The sequence below is a fragment of the Brassica napus genome, chromosome C3 (assembly GCF_020379485.1).
Source record: "Brassica napus cultivar Da-Ae chromosome C3, Da-Ae, whole genome shotgun sequence".
NCBI classification, from domain to species: domain Eukaryota; kingdom Viridiplantae; phylum Streptophyta; class Magnoliopsida; order Brassicales; family Brassicaceae; genus Brassica; species Brassica napus.
Window position 1 is genome coordinate 16,046,245 of NC_063446.1, and position 16,761 is coordinate 16,063,005.

The 16,761-nt window shown below is 40.4% G+C and overlaps 1 protein-coding gene across 1 annotated transcript; it reads left to right on the forward strand.

Moving 5' to 3' along the window:
- The first annotated feature begins 646 nt into the window (after positions 1-646).
- Positions 647-4,446, forward strand: LOC106443671 (probably inactive receptor-like protein kinase At2g46850). Its single transcript, XM_013885214.3, has 3 exons — positions 647-2,152; positions 2,223-2,306; positions 2,493-4,446. The coding sequence occupies exons 1-3, from the start codon at positions 1,375-1,377 to the stop codon at positions 3,527-3,529; spliced, it is 1,899 nt and encodes a 632-aa protein (XP_013740668.2). The 5' UTR covers positions 647-1,374; the 3' UTR covers positions 3,530-4,446.
- Positions 4,447-16,761: the final 12,315 nt, after the last annotated feature.

A 16,761-nucleotide genomic window follows, 5' to 3' on the forward strand; every position in this document is an offset into this window, starting at 1 on the left:
AATCAATTTGTCCTAATCCCAAAATAAAAAATAAAAAGGTGGCAACTTTGCAACCAGAGTGAGAGTTTACAAACCTGGGAGATTGATGATTCGTCCGAGAAGTAATGACGGAACAAATCAGCTATGCCCCGGTCTTTTCCGAGAGACGACGCATGATCGTAGCATGAAGAAATAGCATTCATAAATTGTATAACTTTAATCAATCGAGATCTATATTTAGGTTAACAATATAATTGTAGGTTGGTTTAGTTCCAATATATCGGTCACCATAAAAGATTGTATAAAAAGTGTATCTTTATACTTAGTCATAGCATATTCAATAGGTCCAAATTTAAAATATGTCACGGTAAAATTTAAATATGATCCTAAATTAATAGATTAGATATATAGATAAAAAGCAAAATAACATGCGAAAATGAATCTCTTTGTGGATCATTTGAGAATTTGTCTCGATATCTACTGCTTACTGTCCGTAAATGTGAAACCATATAGTTTTTCTACCTTCTTTGCGTTTAGTCTCTCTGTCTAGGTTGGACAGATCACAGACAATAGTCTAGCAACACACAATGAGGGACTTTTCCTTGGAACTTGACCCACAAGGTGACAATTATTCCATGACCGCGCCAGCATAACACAAGACCATTGTAAGGCCCATGATACCAAATTACTGGTAACAGTTGCTACCAGCTGAGTTATGTATATGATTGTCATTGTTACCAAACATCCTGTAATGCGAGCATCGTGACAGGAGTCCCCGTGAGTCCCTTTCCGAAGTCGTTTTGTTGCGAAGAGAAGGAGAAACCTTTAGATCTGACAGTGACATTCCGTAATTTTTAATCTTTGTTTTCAAATCTTTTTTTTTTTTTTGGAAATTTTACTTATACACTTCTTTTGGTACCATTTTTTTTCTACACTGTGTATTTTTTTTTCCTATTATTACACAGGATTATTAAGTATAAATAATATCGATAGAAACTTTATACTATAAGAAAACGTTGGATTAAAACAAGAGATTAGCGTTTTGGAGTAAAAATAGGAGAGCTCGAGGTCCAATGGTGCAAAGTGTTAGCTGTTCAACGGACCATTAGTCTCCTATTCCCCAACTTCTATAATCTCCCTCCTTCGCATCTCCACCCTCCATTTTCAACCTATATCCGTACGATCTCGACACCTGGTGTTTTTGTTGATTCACACACGTAGTCACAATTCTCAATTCTCAATATTTTCACAATTCTCAATATTTTTCACAGTTCTCTAAATATTAGTATTATGAGGATGCATTAATATTTTTCCCACGAATGTAGCTTTTGATGCATTAATACAAAGTCTTAATATTCTTTTTAACATCTTTACTCATCGATTATTCTCTGAAAAATGCATCCTCTGTTTCTCCCTTCTTCTTCTTCCTCTGCTCTGTTTCTACTTCTTCTCCTCCTCCTCACTCTCCAAACCCTAACCTCCATCTCTCTCTCACAGCCGGAAGCTCTCCCTTCACTAGAAAAGTGCGGAAACTTCTCAATCTCTTTCCCTTTCCACCTATCTTCCTCCTCCCCCGTCCCTTTTCGACTTACTTGCGCAAATTCATCAACTCTGTTTCTCCACATAAACCACCAAAACTATCGAGTCATCGAGTTCTTCACAGACGGTCTCCTCGTAGACTTCCCTTCCTCTCCTTGTCGACAATTCAACGACTTACGCTCTTTCCCTTTCTCCACGAACCAATTCTTCTCTATCTCCTTCGAAAACGTTATCAGTCTTTACGACTGTGAAGACTCCTCCCTCTGCAAAGCCGGTTGCGAAAGCAACGTTCTCTTCGGTTGCGACGGCAGAGAAGAAGATGAAACCTCCGGTGGAGATATAGGATGTTGCTATCCTTTGTCTGATCACAGCGCGTGGCGTCCCGGTGATGACTTCTCTGTTTTTGGTAAATATGGATGCAGAGGATTCTCTTCGTGGGTTGTTCCGAGAGGCACGAACAGAGGCAAACGAGGCGTTAAGTTAGAGTGGGCGATTCCTAGAAACTCCTCAGAGGGTATTTGCGATCCTGAGGCTCGAACTGTCAACGCTACAGCCATTCAAGGAAGTGCTAGATGTGTGTGCCGAGATGGGTTTGCTGGCGACGGTTTCGTCCATGGAAACGGTTGCTTGAGATGTAAGTTACTAAAATTAGTAATTTTAGTATTTCTTGCGTCACAAGCAACTAAATTTGTATACTGTTACAGCTTGCTACAGAGACGGTAATGAAGTCTATGGAAACAAATGCGAGATCAAGAAACACAACGGGAAGAAACTAACCGTTTTAGCTGGTAATTAACCTAACCTTACTGAGATTAATATTTCCTATATTTCAAAAAGATGTAAGTTTTAAAAATTTTACCAAAACATTTTAAGCTTTGATTATCAATAACTTTGATTTTTATAACGGAGGGTGCAGTTTCTTAGAACCAAACTTGTTGCTTAAATTAAATTAAATCATATTTATTCATATGCAGGAGTTTTAGCTCCTCTGTTCATACTGGGCTCACTCTTAGCACTTTTCTGTCTCCTAAAACGTCCCGTAACAACAACTCACGAAGGCCAACACTTCCACCACTCTCCGACAACAACTACTACGAGTGTTTCGTTTCGCAAAGGTTACACCAAGACTCGTCTCTTCACATACCGTGAGCTAGAAGAAGCAACTAAAGGGTTTCAAGATTCACAAAAACTCACACAAGGAAAAACCGGAACTATCTACTCAGGTAACCTAAAAAACGGAACACGTGTGCTCGTCCACAAGGTTCTCTGTGAAAACCAGATTGAGTTCTTGGAGATTTCGTCTCAGATCGATCATCTATCCGCGGTTTTGCACAGAAACCTCGCGAGAATCATAGGTTTCTGTATGGATATTGGATATAATCCGGTCGTTGTTTACGAGTATCCGGTTAACGGGTCGCTTGAGGATCGGTTGCGTCTAGGGCTTGATTGGTGCAAGAGAGTTAACATTGTGGCTGAAGTAGCTGGTTTACTTGCTCTGCTTCAATACGAGAACTATCCACCGATCTTACACAACAACGTTGGTTCTGGTTACATCTTCTTAGACGAAGACTTTCAAGCTAAAGTCACAGGTTTTGGATTACAGAGGAAACAGAGGACGGATAGTTGTATGTACGATGTCGCGGTTTTGCTTCTGGAGATAGTGACTGGATCAAAACAGAGAGAAGAGAACGTGACTCAAGCGTTGCAAAGAATTAGATGCGGTAAGCTTGAAGAGATCGTAGATCCTTCTTTGTATTTTCATGAGCAGCCAGTGGTTTATAGAGAGCAGATTGGTTTAGTTGCTGATATTGCGACGCGGTGCGTTTTGTTTGGTGGTGATGGGAAGTTTGGGATGGTTGATGCGGCTAGAGAGCTGTTGCAGATCGCTGAAAATAACGGGGGAGGCGGTTGTGATAAGAAAGGAGATGGAATTGAGGAAACGTTCTCAAATTCGAGTTTGCTTCAGATGATTTCTATGTCTCCTGACTCTATCTATCTCCCTAAGACATGAGGAAAGAAAACAGAGGTCATTAAGGGTTTTTATTTTTGTTTTGTTTTGAATGTATGTAACGTAAACATGCACGGTACGCTTTACTTGACAGTAAAGAAACGTTTTTCTAATTGAGAGATGGTGACTGCGATCAGAGCCGTGCGAGCATCCATAGCGAACATAAGCGGTTAAAAATAAAATGTCTTAATTTTTATAAAAATATAAGTAATATTGTCACAGATGAAAAACACCAACAAGATACACCATTCACTCTAAACATAATTTATCCTATTCTTATTATGCAAATTGATGACTAAACTTTCATTTTTAATATCCATAAACCGTTTTAATGGAAAATAACCAATTTCACTTCCTCATATTTTTATCTTATTTTCTATTATTGTCAATTTTTCTATTTTAAAATATTATCTGAGTATTCTACTAATAAAACAACGGAAATGTCATTAGAAATCCATAAAACCATAAGAATCAATCTTTTCTTACTTTCTTTACCCAGCCCATATTTAGCTTATCCAAATTATTTTAACATAAATCCATATATTATACGTAGATATCTTCTCTTATTTAGGAGTAAAATTAGTATACTTAATTAAAAATGTTTTAATCAAAAACAACAACTATCGCAAAAGATGCCCTATTAAGTTTATAAAACAAATGCTGCCCTAGGCGAACGCTTCATTTTTCATAACAGAGGCACGGCTCTGACTGCGATTGGTAGTCACGATTATAACAACGTGCATGCATGCAACGAGAAAGAAGAATAAATAAAGAAGGTAAAAAAGTACCAGCGGTGGGAAAAAAAAACCAAACCGAACCGAAACCGATTCGAACCGAACCAAAGTCTATTTCAAACCATTTGATTGAAGATTTCCCAACCTGAATGGTTCGGTTTAAACCGAACCGAAAAACCGATGTGTTTTGTAATTATTTAAATTAAAAATATTAGTAATACAAATATATTAAAATTCTAATACTATACCACATATTTTCTATTTTTCATTCATTAACATATATATTCTTCTAACCTAATATGTAATCATCAAAATATTTTATTTTTTAAAAAAATAGAAAAGTTTGTATGTTTCTATTTTTGTATATATGTAAACATGGATGTTAAATCTAAATCTAAAACCTAAAACAAATTTTATTAAAAACAAAAGTTCTTCTCCACGGCGTCACATGGAAGATGATTCATTGCATGCTTTTTAATTATGATATAAGAGACATTACAAATGATGTTGAGTTTTTTTTCATTTTAGTTAACTTTCATTTGTTTTAATTCTTATATACTTTTTGTGACTTTAAAAAAAATATGTTTCAGTTTTATATTGAATTTAGTTCACATAATTTATGTTTACATAATTTATGTTTACATAATTTATGTTTTAAAACATAATTTTTCTTAAAAAAAATAAACTAAGAAGAACCTAATTAAACTGATCCAAAAAACAAACCGAACCGAATACAAACCGAACCGAATATAAACCGAACTAAACACAAACCGAACCGAACCGAACCAAACCAAACCGAACCGAACCAAACTGAACCGAACCAAACCAAACCAAACTAACTATGGTTTATTTCAGTTGGAAAAATACTAGAACCGAACTAGCCAAACCCGAACCGAACCGAGAAAATAACCGAAATGCCCACCCCTATAAAAAACCCATATGTGAATCGAAAGTAAGATTGTACTAAAATCTATTTTTCTCTGGTTACTACTCTCTTAAAACTTAAAAGAAGAAAAACTCCTAACTAAAGGAAAAAAAAAGAGATCTTAGGGCATGATTAACCCATGTCTCTTAGCCGGGGTTCTTAACTCATGATTTGATATTTTTTGTTTCTTGTTTTTTTTTACATTTTTCGGCTAAGAGACGGCTCTTATATCTCTTATATAAAAGACGGTTCTTAGCTTTTCTTATAAGAACCGTCTCTTAAATAAGAGATATAGAGCCGGTTCTTAACCGAAAAGTGCAAAAAAACAAAAAAGTGTCAAGTTATGAGTTAAAAACCCCAAATTAAGAACCCATGTTAATCATGCTTTGTACATTTCATTACTGGACGGATGTAGCACTTGAAGCCATTGGGGAGGAGCTAGGGCATGTCGAAGGCTATGATGTGGATAACGGACGGGTTCGAGTCTTGATTAATGGACTGAAACCGTTGGAAATGAAGCTCGATATAAGCCTCCCTTCGGGGGATATCAAACAGGTGGAGATTGAATATGAACACCTTGAAAAACACTGTTTCTGCTGCCTCTCTTTGTCTCACGAAGTTGAAGACTACCCCTCCTCAAAGGCCAGAGCAAATGATAGAGATACTAGAGGCCCACATATGGGAATCTCACAAACCCGTACGTTGGAAAGGCTGGAAGCAGACAGAAAGAGAAAAGAATCAAAGAAAGTTTTCAGAGATAACAAAGAGTTGGGGAAGCGACCTCACTCTGACACTTCTATGCACTGGAACAGAGGAGTGTCAAAGAGCATTGACTGGACTAGAGAAAGGAAATTTCGTTTTGATTATGGTGCGAGAAGAGAGCAACATGGATCTGAAACCTCATCAAAAGAGAGGGTAGTCCCAGCACCACGACCATCAGCTAGAGAAAGATTAACCTTCTCTAGGGATAGTGAATCTGCATCCCAAATGATAAATCACTCTAGAATCAACGGCTCCGCACAAAGGAGCGAATGGAGACCAGTGTCACAGGGTACTAGGGATGCAATCCCAGCAAGATCAATTCACTCCCAAGGGACTCATACTCCCTCCCCTCGCCCCCAACGAGAAGAAATGTCTCGACAAGTGAGTAACTCAGGAAGCCGGAAACAGTCGGGGGAGCGGAGTATCCCATCTCACGAGAGAAGATCGGTACTTGAAAGGCTCTCACAACCTGGGGAAAGAATAACCCTCCTCCAAGATGGAGCACCAAACTCAGCATCAGGTAGACTCCAGGATGTAAACCTACATCATCAGGAGGAGACTTTACCGTTCCAATCAGGTGGTAGCAATCGGGCCTCTGGCTCTAAACTCCCCTCAGGACAAGATCAAGAGACCCATGGTGGCATAACTGATCGATCTCCCATCAGAACCCTCAGTGAAGACAGAGTACATGTCTCGCTTCGACTAGGACCCCTACTTAACACAGAGACAACTACTCAAAATGACTCTCCTCAACTTGTCAACGACCAAGATACCGGGAAAGGAAAGAAAAGCAAAACCTCAGCCACAAAGAAGAGAGGCAGTACAAGCCCAACTTAAGGTGTGAGTGTAAAGAAGAGAAGGGTCACAAAAACCCAAAACTCCCCAAGGAGAAGACTAGGATCCAAATAATCTACTGCTGTAAATGGGCAACCTCGTATGACTATTATTCCTCCGTCTCGGAGGAGGGGAGCGGATTTTTGGTCCGATCCAAGTCTTCTTCCTTAGTCAATATGAGCTGGAACTGTCCAGGTATCGGGAGCGACCTGACAGTTCGACGGCTACGGGAGTTTCGTACAAAGGAATCCCCGAACATAATGTTCCTGATGGAAACAAAAAGGAAGGATGAAGACGTCTTTAAGATGTACAGAGGTACCAACTTCACGAACCACTTTACAGTCCCACCGGTGGGACTTAGTGGCGGTTTGGCACTTTCATGGAAGGATAATGTACATCTTGAAGTTCTTTTGGCCACTGCTAATGTAATCGACACACAAATCACGTTCAATGATAAAACTTTCTTTGTGTCTTATATCTATGGTGTTCCTCAACAAGAAAACAGAGCCAGATTCTGGAAAGAACTTTCTGATGTTGGAGCACAAAGAAACGATGCTTGGCTGCTCACCGGAGACTTCAACGACCTCCTAGATAATTCCGAAAAAGTAGGTGGTCCGCAGCAATGGGAAGGTTCTTTCCTATCATTCCGAAATTTTGTTGCTCAAAATGGGTTATGGGACTTGCAGTTTTCTGGAAACTCTCTCTCATGGAGGGGCACGAGATACACTCACTTCATTCAGTCTCGCTTAGACCGAACTATGGCAAATATCGACTGGCTTGAGATGTTTCCGGCAGCCAGAAGCGAGTATCTAAGATTTGAAGGCTCAGATCACAGGCCTATCTAGAGGTGTCAACTGGGCGGGCTGACCATGGGCTAGCCCAGTCCAATTCATTTTGGGCGGGCTATGGACGTGCCCAATTAATAAATGGCCCAACTCGACGAAAGACCAATTGGTACATGGTCAAATTAGGCGAAGACCAAATGGACAATGGGTGTCCATGGGCTTCCTAAAACATAATTTCATGAGTTTAACAAAAGAAAACATAGTTTTACAATTTAACCCCAAAAAACAGTTTTATCGTTAAAATAAAAAATTAATGATTTTGACGGAAAACGTAATTTCACTATTTTGACGGAAAAATATATTTCATAAATTTGGTGGGAAAACGCAATTTCTCGGTTTCGGCAGGAAAACGCAATTTCTCGGTTTCGGTGGGAAAACACAATTTCTCGGTTTTGACGGGAAAACACAATTTCTCGGTTTTAGCGGAAAAACACAATTTCTCGGTTTTCGCGGAAAAACACAATTTCTCGATTTTGGCAAGAAACACACAATTTCTCGGTTTTGGCGGAAAAACTCATTTTTTTGGTTTTGGCGGGAAAACGCAATTTTCCGGTTTTCGCGGGAAACGCAATTTCTTGGTTTTTGGCGGGAAAACTCAATTTCTCGGATTTAGCGGAAAAACGCAATTTCTCGGTTTTAGCGGAAAAACGCAATTTCTCGGTTTTATCGGGAAACACAATTTTCGGTTTTGGCGGGAAAACGCAATTTCTCGGTTTTATCGGGAAAACGCAATTTTCGGTTTTGGCGGAAAAACGTAATTTTTCAAAATTTTAGAAATAAAATCTAAACTAATAATTAAAAAATAATTATAAATATTATTGGGTGTCCATGGGCATGCCCATTTGGACATGGTCTCTATTGGTCTTGGACATTTGTTTGGACCATTGTCCAATATGGACCACTCATTACTGTCCAAAACTGAAATGGTCCAACTGGTCATGCCCAATTGGGCCATGGACGGACCATTTGACAGCTCTAGGCCTTTCGTAACCTACTTTGACCTAAACCTGAAGAGGAAGAAGGGTAGTTTCGGTACGATAGAAGCTTAAGTGATAAACCAGAAGTCCGCAAACTGGTAACGTGGAAAGCATCCCAAGACTCAGTACTGTCGAAAATAAACAGTATCAGAAGAAATTTGATTGAGTGGGTTAAGAACCAGTCTGCGACTCATAAAGAAAACCTCCTCTTGAACTAAATGCTACTGGAACAAGCTCTCTCTGATACCTCTCCAGACCCTGACCGTATAGCTGAACTCCAAAGGACCTTGGAAACTGCTTATGCTGAGGAGGAAGCGTTTTGGCGACAAAGAAGCCGCATCCAGTGGCTAAAGGATGGTGACAAAAATTCCAGTTTCTTTCATGCAGTCACCAGAGGTAGGAGAGCTAGGAATAAGTTCTCAGTTATAGAGAACGAATACGGCCAGAATTTTTACGAGGAAGATCACATTGTGGATGCTTTCTCCCTATTCTATCAGCACATGTTCTCAGCAGGGAACACTGATGCTAGTAGTGTTGTCCGGGAGGCTCTTTCCCCGAAAATCTCTGCTGAGACAAATCAACAACTTATTTGCATCCCTGATAAAGCGGAAGTTAGAGTTGCGGTCTTCTCTAGTCATCCTGATAAAGCCCCGGGACCTGATGGTTTCTCGGCGGTTTATCAACCTTTTTGGGATGTAATAGGTGATGACATTTACCGGGACATCCGGTCTTTCTTTGAAGACAGTTACCTGCACCCGAGACAAAATGAGACTCACATTAGGCTCATCCCCAAGACTACAGGAGCTAAGAGAGTATCGAATTATAGACCTAACGCGCTTTGCAACACTCACTACAAAATAATTGCAAAAATCTTGTCGAAGAGGCTGCAACCGCTGCTGCAATCAATTATCTCTCCGTCTCAAGCAGCTTTTGTCCCAGGTAGAGCGATCTCAGATAATGTTCTAATAACCCATGAGATCTTACATTATCTGAGGAAATCATGCGCAAAGAAACATGTCTCGATGGCGGTAAAAACGGACATGAGTAAAGCATACGACCGAACTGAATGGAGCTTTCTCCGAGAGGTTCTAACCCAACTGGGCTTTCACCCAACCTGGATAGCTTGGCTGATGGAATGCGTTTCTTCGGTCTCATACTCTTTTCTGATCAATGGAGGAGCTCAAGGTCAGGTTCAACCGTCTAGAGGGCTGCGCCAGGGAGATCCGCTATAGCCATACCTCTTCATCTTATGCACTGAGGTCCTCTCGGGACTGTGTCATCAGGCGATGCTAAATGGGATGTTACCAGGAGTCAAAGTAGGCAGAAGTTGTCCTCCGATAAATCACCTACTCTTCGCGGACGATACGATGTTATTCGGGACATCTAACTCTACAAGCTGCGCTGCATTGGTTTCTATCATCAGCAGGTATGAGTTAGCGTCCGGACAGTGTATTAACCGTGCTAAATCGTCCATCACTTTCTCCTCCAAAACTCCCCAAACTGTGAAGATAAGGGTGAAAGGTGATCTGTGTATCTCCACTGAAGGCGGCATTGGAAAATACTTAGGACTACCGAAACATTTCGGTAGACGGAAGCGAGACATCTTTGCGAATATAGTGGACATAATCAGACAAAAGGCTCATGGTTGGACGACACGATATCTCTCGGGAGCGGGGAAAATGGTCCTCCTAAAAGCAGTCCTATCGTATATGCCCACGTACACGATGTCGTGTTTCAAGCTCCCTAAATCTTTGTGCAAACAAATACAATCGGTGCTTACTCGTTTCTGGTGGGACGCAAAACCGGAACTAAGAAAGATTTGTTGGATGTCTTGGGATAAGCTCACACTCCCTAAAGGGGCTGGCGGTCTGGGGTTCAAAGAAATAGAAATCTTTAACGACTCTTTGTTGGCCAAACACACCTGGCGCTTATTGAAAAACCCCGACTCGCTGCTGGGAAGAACTCTACTGAACAAGTACTGCAGATATGACAACATTCCGCGCCGAACGCAGCATCCCATGGGTGGAGGGGAATTGTCATGTTCCCGATTTTGGATAGGATCGTCCGGACGGACTGCGGTGCGTGGAGATGCACCAGTATGGTCATATGGCCCAAAGACAAGCGTGTCATAGCCTGGAAGTAAGGTTAAGGGTATCAGGAAGCTAAGGCATAGCTAATCCAAGAAGGAGACAAGCTCAAAGGAGCTGGACAAGCGAGCTGGTAGCTGGACAAGATCCAGGTGAAGCTCGATGAAGTGAGTGATCAGAATGGATCATGGGAAAACTAAGTCTAGGTCTGGAAATTGACCAAGGGACTTAGCAGGATTGAAGAAGATAAAGGATGTAAGCTGGACACAGTGTATAACAGCTGGGCGATGCAGTAAGCAAGCTCAACCAGCTAGGTGAAGTGTAGTGCAGCTCGGTGTAGCTCACTGAAGTGTAGGTCAGCTCCCTGAGCTGGATGGTCTAGCTCACTCAGCTGGGTCAGCTGGGGATCAGCTCAACTCAGCTGGACTGAGTGTTCAGGTCTCGGCCGGGTCTGGACAGTGGCCGGGCCATATGGGTGACCCGTGTGTGCCGATGGGCTGGTGGGCTCTTGGGATTGAGCCAGGAGCAAGGGCAATCCGTGTGGGCTGGCTTTGGACATGTCCAGGAGTGGTTTGACAGTTCCAGGACGTCTGGTAACTGCCAGAGGCAAAAGGGTGTGATCTGGACCATTGATTAAATCAATGGCCAGGATTGAAACCGAAGGGATGCAATGGTTAAAAAGTAACCACCCCTTCTTCTATAAAAGGCAGGCAAGTCCGTGCCTTTGCAGGCACACCAGGGCTTCCTCCTACATCCTGAAACACAAAGAAATACAGAGAAAAAATATAGAGTTGGTCGGATTCCCAATCCAAGACCCATGGTTGTGTGAAGGCCATAAAGAGGCAGTTTTGGAGAGATCAAGGGGGGGGGGGGGGGGGGAAGTTATGAACGACTTTCTGGTGGCTTTGATCCGTGATGTTATCACCCAAAGCATCCTCCAGGGACTGAGAACACACGCAAATGGTGAGGAAAGAAGGTAGATGACCGGAACTCATTACCAAAGGCCAAGACAGCCTTAAGGGCAGATGTGTGTAGAAAGGCAGTTTCATGGGCACTGAAGGGGGAAGTGATGGACGACCCTGTGATGATGTTTGATCATGGATGATCACATCCTGGGCTTCCTCTGTGTCTTGGGAACACACGCAGATAACCAGGAGAGAAGGGAGAAGGCCAGACTCCACTCTTACAGGCCAAGACAGCCTTGAAGGTAGATGCAGTGTAGGAAGTGGTTTCATGGGAGTTCTAGGGAAGGAAGGATGGGTGCGACCCATGAATGGAACTTATCAATACTGGAAGTATATGATAACGATTGATAGAGGCGTGCACTGGAGGAGCATGGACGCCCCTGATGAGGTAACAGGTGGGGACTGCAGACAAATTGGACATAGTCTGGTACACTATGGGCTGATCTGGTCATGCTGTTACACCTTACTCTGTTCTATGATTATTAATCATATTATCCCTTCTTCTTATGATTGAGATTGATGATTAGACATAGTAGTACTGAACCATGGCTTGGCCGGTTCAAAAGAACCCTCCATGGCCTTGGTTTGGCAGCTAAGTCCGGATCTCCAACTTCCTGATGGATTTATGGCGATCTGACTTTGGAATCCTCTTAGTGGTGAATTCTCATGAATTATCATGGTATTTGAGGATTTTTATCTGATTGATTTCGAGATGGTCAAGTTGGCCGGTGGGGCTGTTCTACGTCAAGATCCATAGGATCGAGATCGGTTCTTGGAATTCTGACTTGACCATTCTCTTAGTTAAGATTTTTCATGAATTATCATGAATCCTAATGAGTTTTTAGGGATTGATTTAGAGATGGTCCCTTGGGCCGGTTTGGCTGATCTTGGCCGAGATCTATGGGATGGAGGCCGGTTCTGGGAAATCCGATTGGACCATTCTCTTAGTTATGATTTATCATGAATTGTCATGAATTTTAATTGATTTTTGGAGCAGGTTTGCTTGCAGTCGAAATTGCACCTGAGGGCATATTGAGGTCAGATCCTTGTGTTAAGATATCTGATCATATGTTTGTGTGCTGGAACATATTGTCACTTATGATATTGATCATAAGGAATTGCTGGTTATCAACCTTGGTGTTGGTAAGGCAGGCCGTGTGTGACCTGATCATGGGCAAGGATGGACGACCTGATCCTTGGATGATGGATCAAGGTGTCTGATCTGATTGATCAAAGGATGCACCGGTGGTAAGAGCAACACTAATCAGGTTCAGTGGGACATGGTTCCATGACTGATTAGGGAGTATGAAGACTCATCAGTTCTGAGTCATGTGGGGTGGTTGGTTGATTGACTCAGGATCTGATGGGCATTGTTAGTCCATGAGCTGGACTTGGTATCATAAGTTGATAAGGTAAAAAGGATGTGGGACAGTGCATGAGCCGGTAAGGGCCAGATGCATGTCCTTAGCTGTTTGAAGACTTCTCAAGGGTTACTTATGTCTGTGGGGATGGTTGGCTGAATGACTAAGTACCCAAGGGAAGAGTTTATGCAGGTATAAGGGAGTTGGACGAGTGGACGGGGAGCTGGGCAAAGCTACCTCGCAGCTTGATCAGCTGGAACGGAGCAGCAAACCTCAAGTGAAGTGGTTCAGCTCAACTAGCTGGGTGAGCTAGCTAAGACAGCTAAGTCAGCTGGGACAATGAGCTAACAAGCTCTGGGAATGTGGCAAAGGTATGATCTGTCAATGTTGCATAGATCTAGATAGAATGGCTTAGGGGAACGGAACCTCTGATTGTATGACTTGGTCTAGGTTCAGGATTGACCTTGGAGCTAGCTGGCAGTTGTGTTTACTGACCAGTAGCTGGGGTGATCTGACCAGACAAGTGTTAGATTGGTTTTAGACCAATGGATGATCGATGTTATTCCGCTGTGCATAAGTTGAAATGATCTAAGCTAGGGAATGACTAAGGTAGTCTTGAGCTAAGATCTGAGTTAGCCCTCGCCTATGGACGATATCTTTAAATAAAGGGCAAAATTTTTAGAGGTTCGGTCTGGGTATGGACTGAGTGACGTGAGGCATCGACCGCGGCCTAGTCGGCCGGGATCGGGTCTTACAGGAATTCTAGCAGGCCGTGAGATCATAAAGAAAGGATTGGGGTGGGCGGTAGGTGATGGCAAGTCCATTCGAGTTTTGAGTGACAACTGGTTATCAACAGAACATCAGTTATGCCCTATTGCCTACATGATCTGATCATTCCTAGCACCGGAGAGTGGAATCTGACAATGATCAAACACCATCTCCCTCAGTATGAGGGTCTCATTCGAAAACTGGTTCCTAGCTCCCTCACTATGGAAGATGAAATGGTACGGTTACCAGAGCAATCAGGTACGTACTCGACAAAAATTGGGTTTGCTCTAGCTAAGTTAAACATTGAAGGAGATCGAGAGGAGTTCAGATGGCACAAATGTATTTGGAATGTCAAATGTTCAACTAAGCTCAAACAATTTCTCTGGAAACTCAAAAACAATGCTCTAGCTGTTAGTGACTCTCATTAAGCGGGGGATTCAGGTTGACGGAAAGTGTAAGCGCTGTGGTGAGCGTGAAACAGTCACCCATGTTATGCTACTTTGCCCTTTCTCTAGGAAAGTCTGGGATTTAGCTCCATCGTTATTTGTCCCAACTGAAAGCTCAGGTTCCTCGGTGGGAAAACTACTCCAAGACTGCCCCAGAATGATAAATCTCACCCCCCGGTGGGATTGAATGTGCCCCTCTATCCTTGGATCTTGTGGCTGCTGTGGACAAGTAGAAATCAATTGTTGTTTGAAGACAAGTCTTTCTCTGAAACTGAGGTGATCCGAAGAGCTGTGAAATGTGCAAAGGAATGGCAAGAAGCCAATGGGAACTCAATCGCTTGCTCTGTTTCAAAGAAAGACTGCACCTTGAGTGTTAGTCAAAATCTCGACCTAACTAGGGCCACTCGATGCTTCTCTGAAGTAGCTTGGAACAAGACGTCTGGTGCTGGTGGGATGGGATGGCTATGCACAACTCCAGATGGTACCATGCTCTTTAAAGGCTCTGCTGCTCGAGAAGTGGTGGAATCGGCCCTGGCCGCAGAAGCGCTGGCTCTCAAAGCGACAATTGTGGATGCTGTCGAACGTCGAACAAAGAACTTAAAGCATTTAATAGAATTTTAATATTTATTATTATATATAATATTACCACAAATATTGAATTTAATAATTGGAATATTTATATATATTTCAAAATATTTATATTGACTATTAATTTCGGATTTTTCGGGTTATCTGTTCGGGTTCGGTTAATAACACTTCGGGTTCGGTTATTTTTTGTACTACCCTACAAGATCCGTTTGGGTATTGAGATTCAAAAAGTCTAATCAAGTTAATCACATGGAAAAAGACTGTGATTCCCCTTCAAAGGATCCTCCATGACATTGATGTGTTGAGTAGATCTATGTCATCTATCTATTTTGTGTTTTTGCCTCGTAGTGATAATGCTGTTGATGACTGTTTAGTAAAGGAGGCTCTGTTTTTAATTTCAAACTTTCTCAATGGGATTGTAAACTCTGTTAGTTGATGTTTTACGAAAGAAGTATGGGTTTGACCAAAAAAAAAAAGGATTTTTAGATTGGCAAATAGTGTGTGGTGTGGATCCAAATGAGAAAGCGACTAAACGTGAGTAGCACATATATAGATAGAGAACGGGCTTTTCCATTTATCATCTATATCGTATTTATTTTGGGCCTCACTTTTTCTTACAAGGACCACACTGTAGTCCCCTCCATTTCCTCTCTCTTAAAATGCAATCAAATAAATGGCGAACTTAATTTGTAAAAGTTGGTCCTATATGCGTACTTGTGTATATATGTAAATTTATCCAAAATATATAAAAATAGAAATGCAGAAATAGGTGCATCTATAGAGTTATTTATCAAGATTTAAGTGTGGGAACAGTAAATATGATGAATGAATAAATGTGAATATAGCAGCTGCAGGGGTCCGGGGATGCTGAGTTCAGCAGCTACTGGTCTTTATTTATCCAGAGAGTCAATACACTAATATTATAATATACGAAAGTTTAATGATAATATATAATAGTTTAAAACATATAAAATCATATTTTGCAAAGAGAGCATCCAAATTCAATATATATATATATATATATATATATTATTTATCCAGAGAGTCAATACACTAATATTATAATATACGAAAGTTTAATGATAATATATAATAGTTTAAAACATATAAAATCATATTTTGCAAAGAGAGCATCCAAATTCAATATATATATATATGTGCAATATTTTTGGCTTTCAGAGTTGAGACAGCCTGAGCGGGTTGATCCCTTTGCATCCATCCTTCCATACAAACCGACCCCACCTTTATATATTTGCATTTATACTTCATCTTCTTCTTTAACAAATCTAACACTTTCAACTATCACTATATATAGTTTCTTTGCTTTTAGTTATTGGATGTAAATACTTAGTGGGACACTAAAACACTAAATTTGGTATAAATTCATTTTTAATGGGACACTAAAAATTACACCATCCCACCAAATTTGGTGTAAAATGAATGGTGTTACATCAAATTTGGTATAACACTATTTATCACACCAAATATTCTATATACATGTTTTATTGTGTTTCATTTAATATTATAGTTCAATTATTATTATTAATTAGTTCAGTTTGTATCTAAACATAAATATATTGTATTATTTGTATTCTTTCATTACTTTTACATAATTAAATATTTTTATTTTATTTTCGAGTAAGAAATCACTGAATGATTATTATCATTTACTTTATATTATTAAAAGTAAAATATCATAGAACTTTTTATTTTATTTTTTAATAATTTAAAATTTTAATTTAAAAAAAATAAATTAATAACATAGGCTGAATAAGATTAAAATAAATATATAATTTGGTATGGGCTTTTCATAATTAATAGTTTGTAATTTTTAATATTTATATACAATAAATACATAAAAGTATAATATTGTTAAACCAAAAATATAAATATAAATAAATTATAAAAATTTAACAAACATAATTTCTAAGTGTGATAAAATA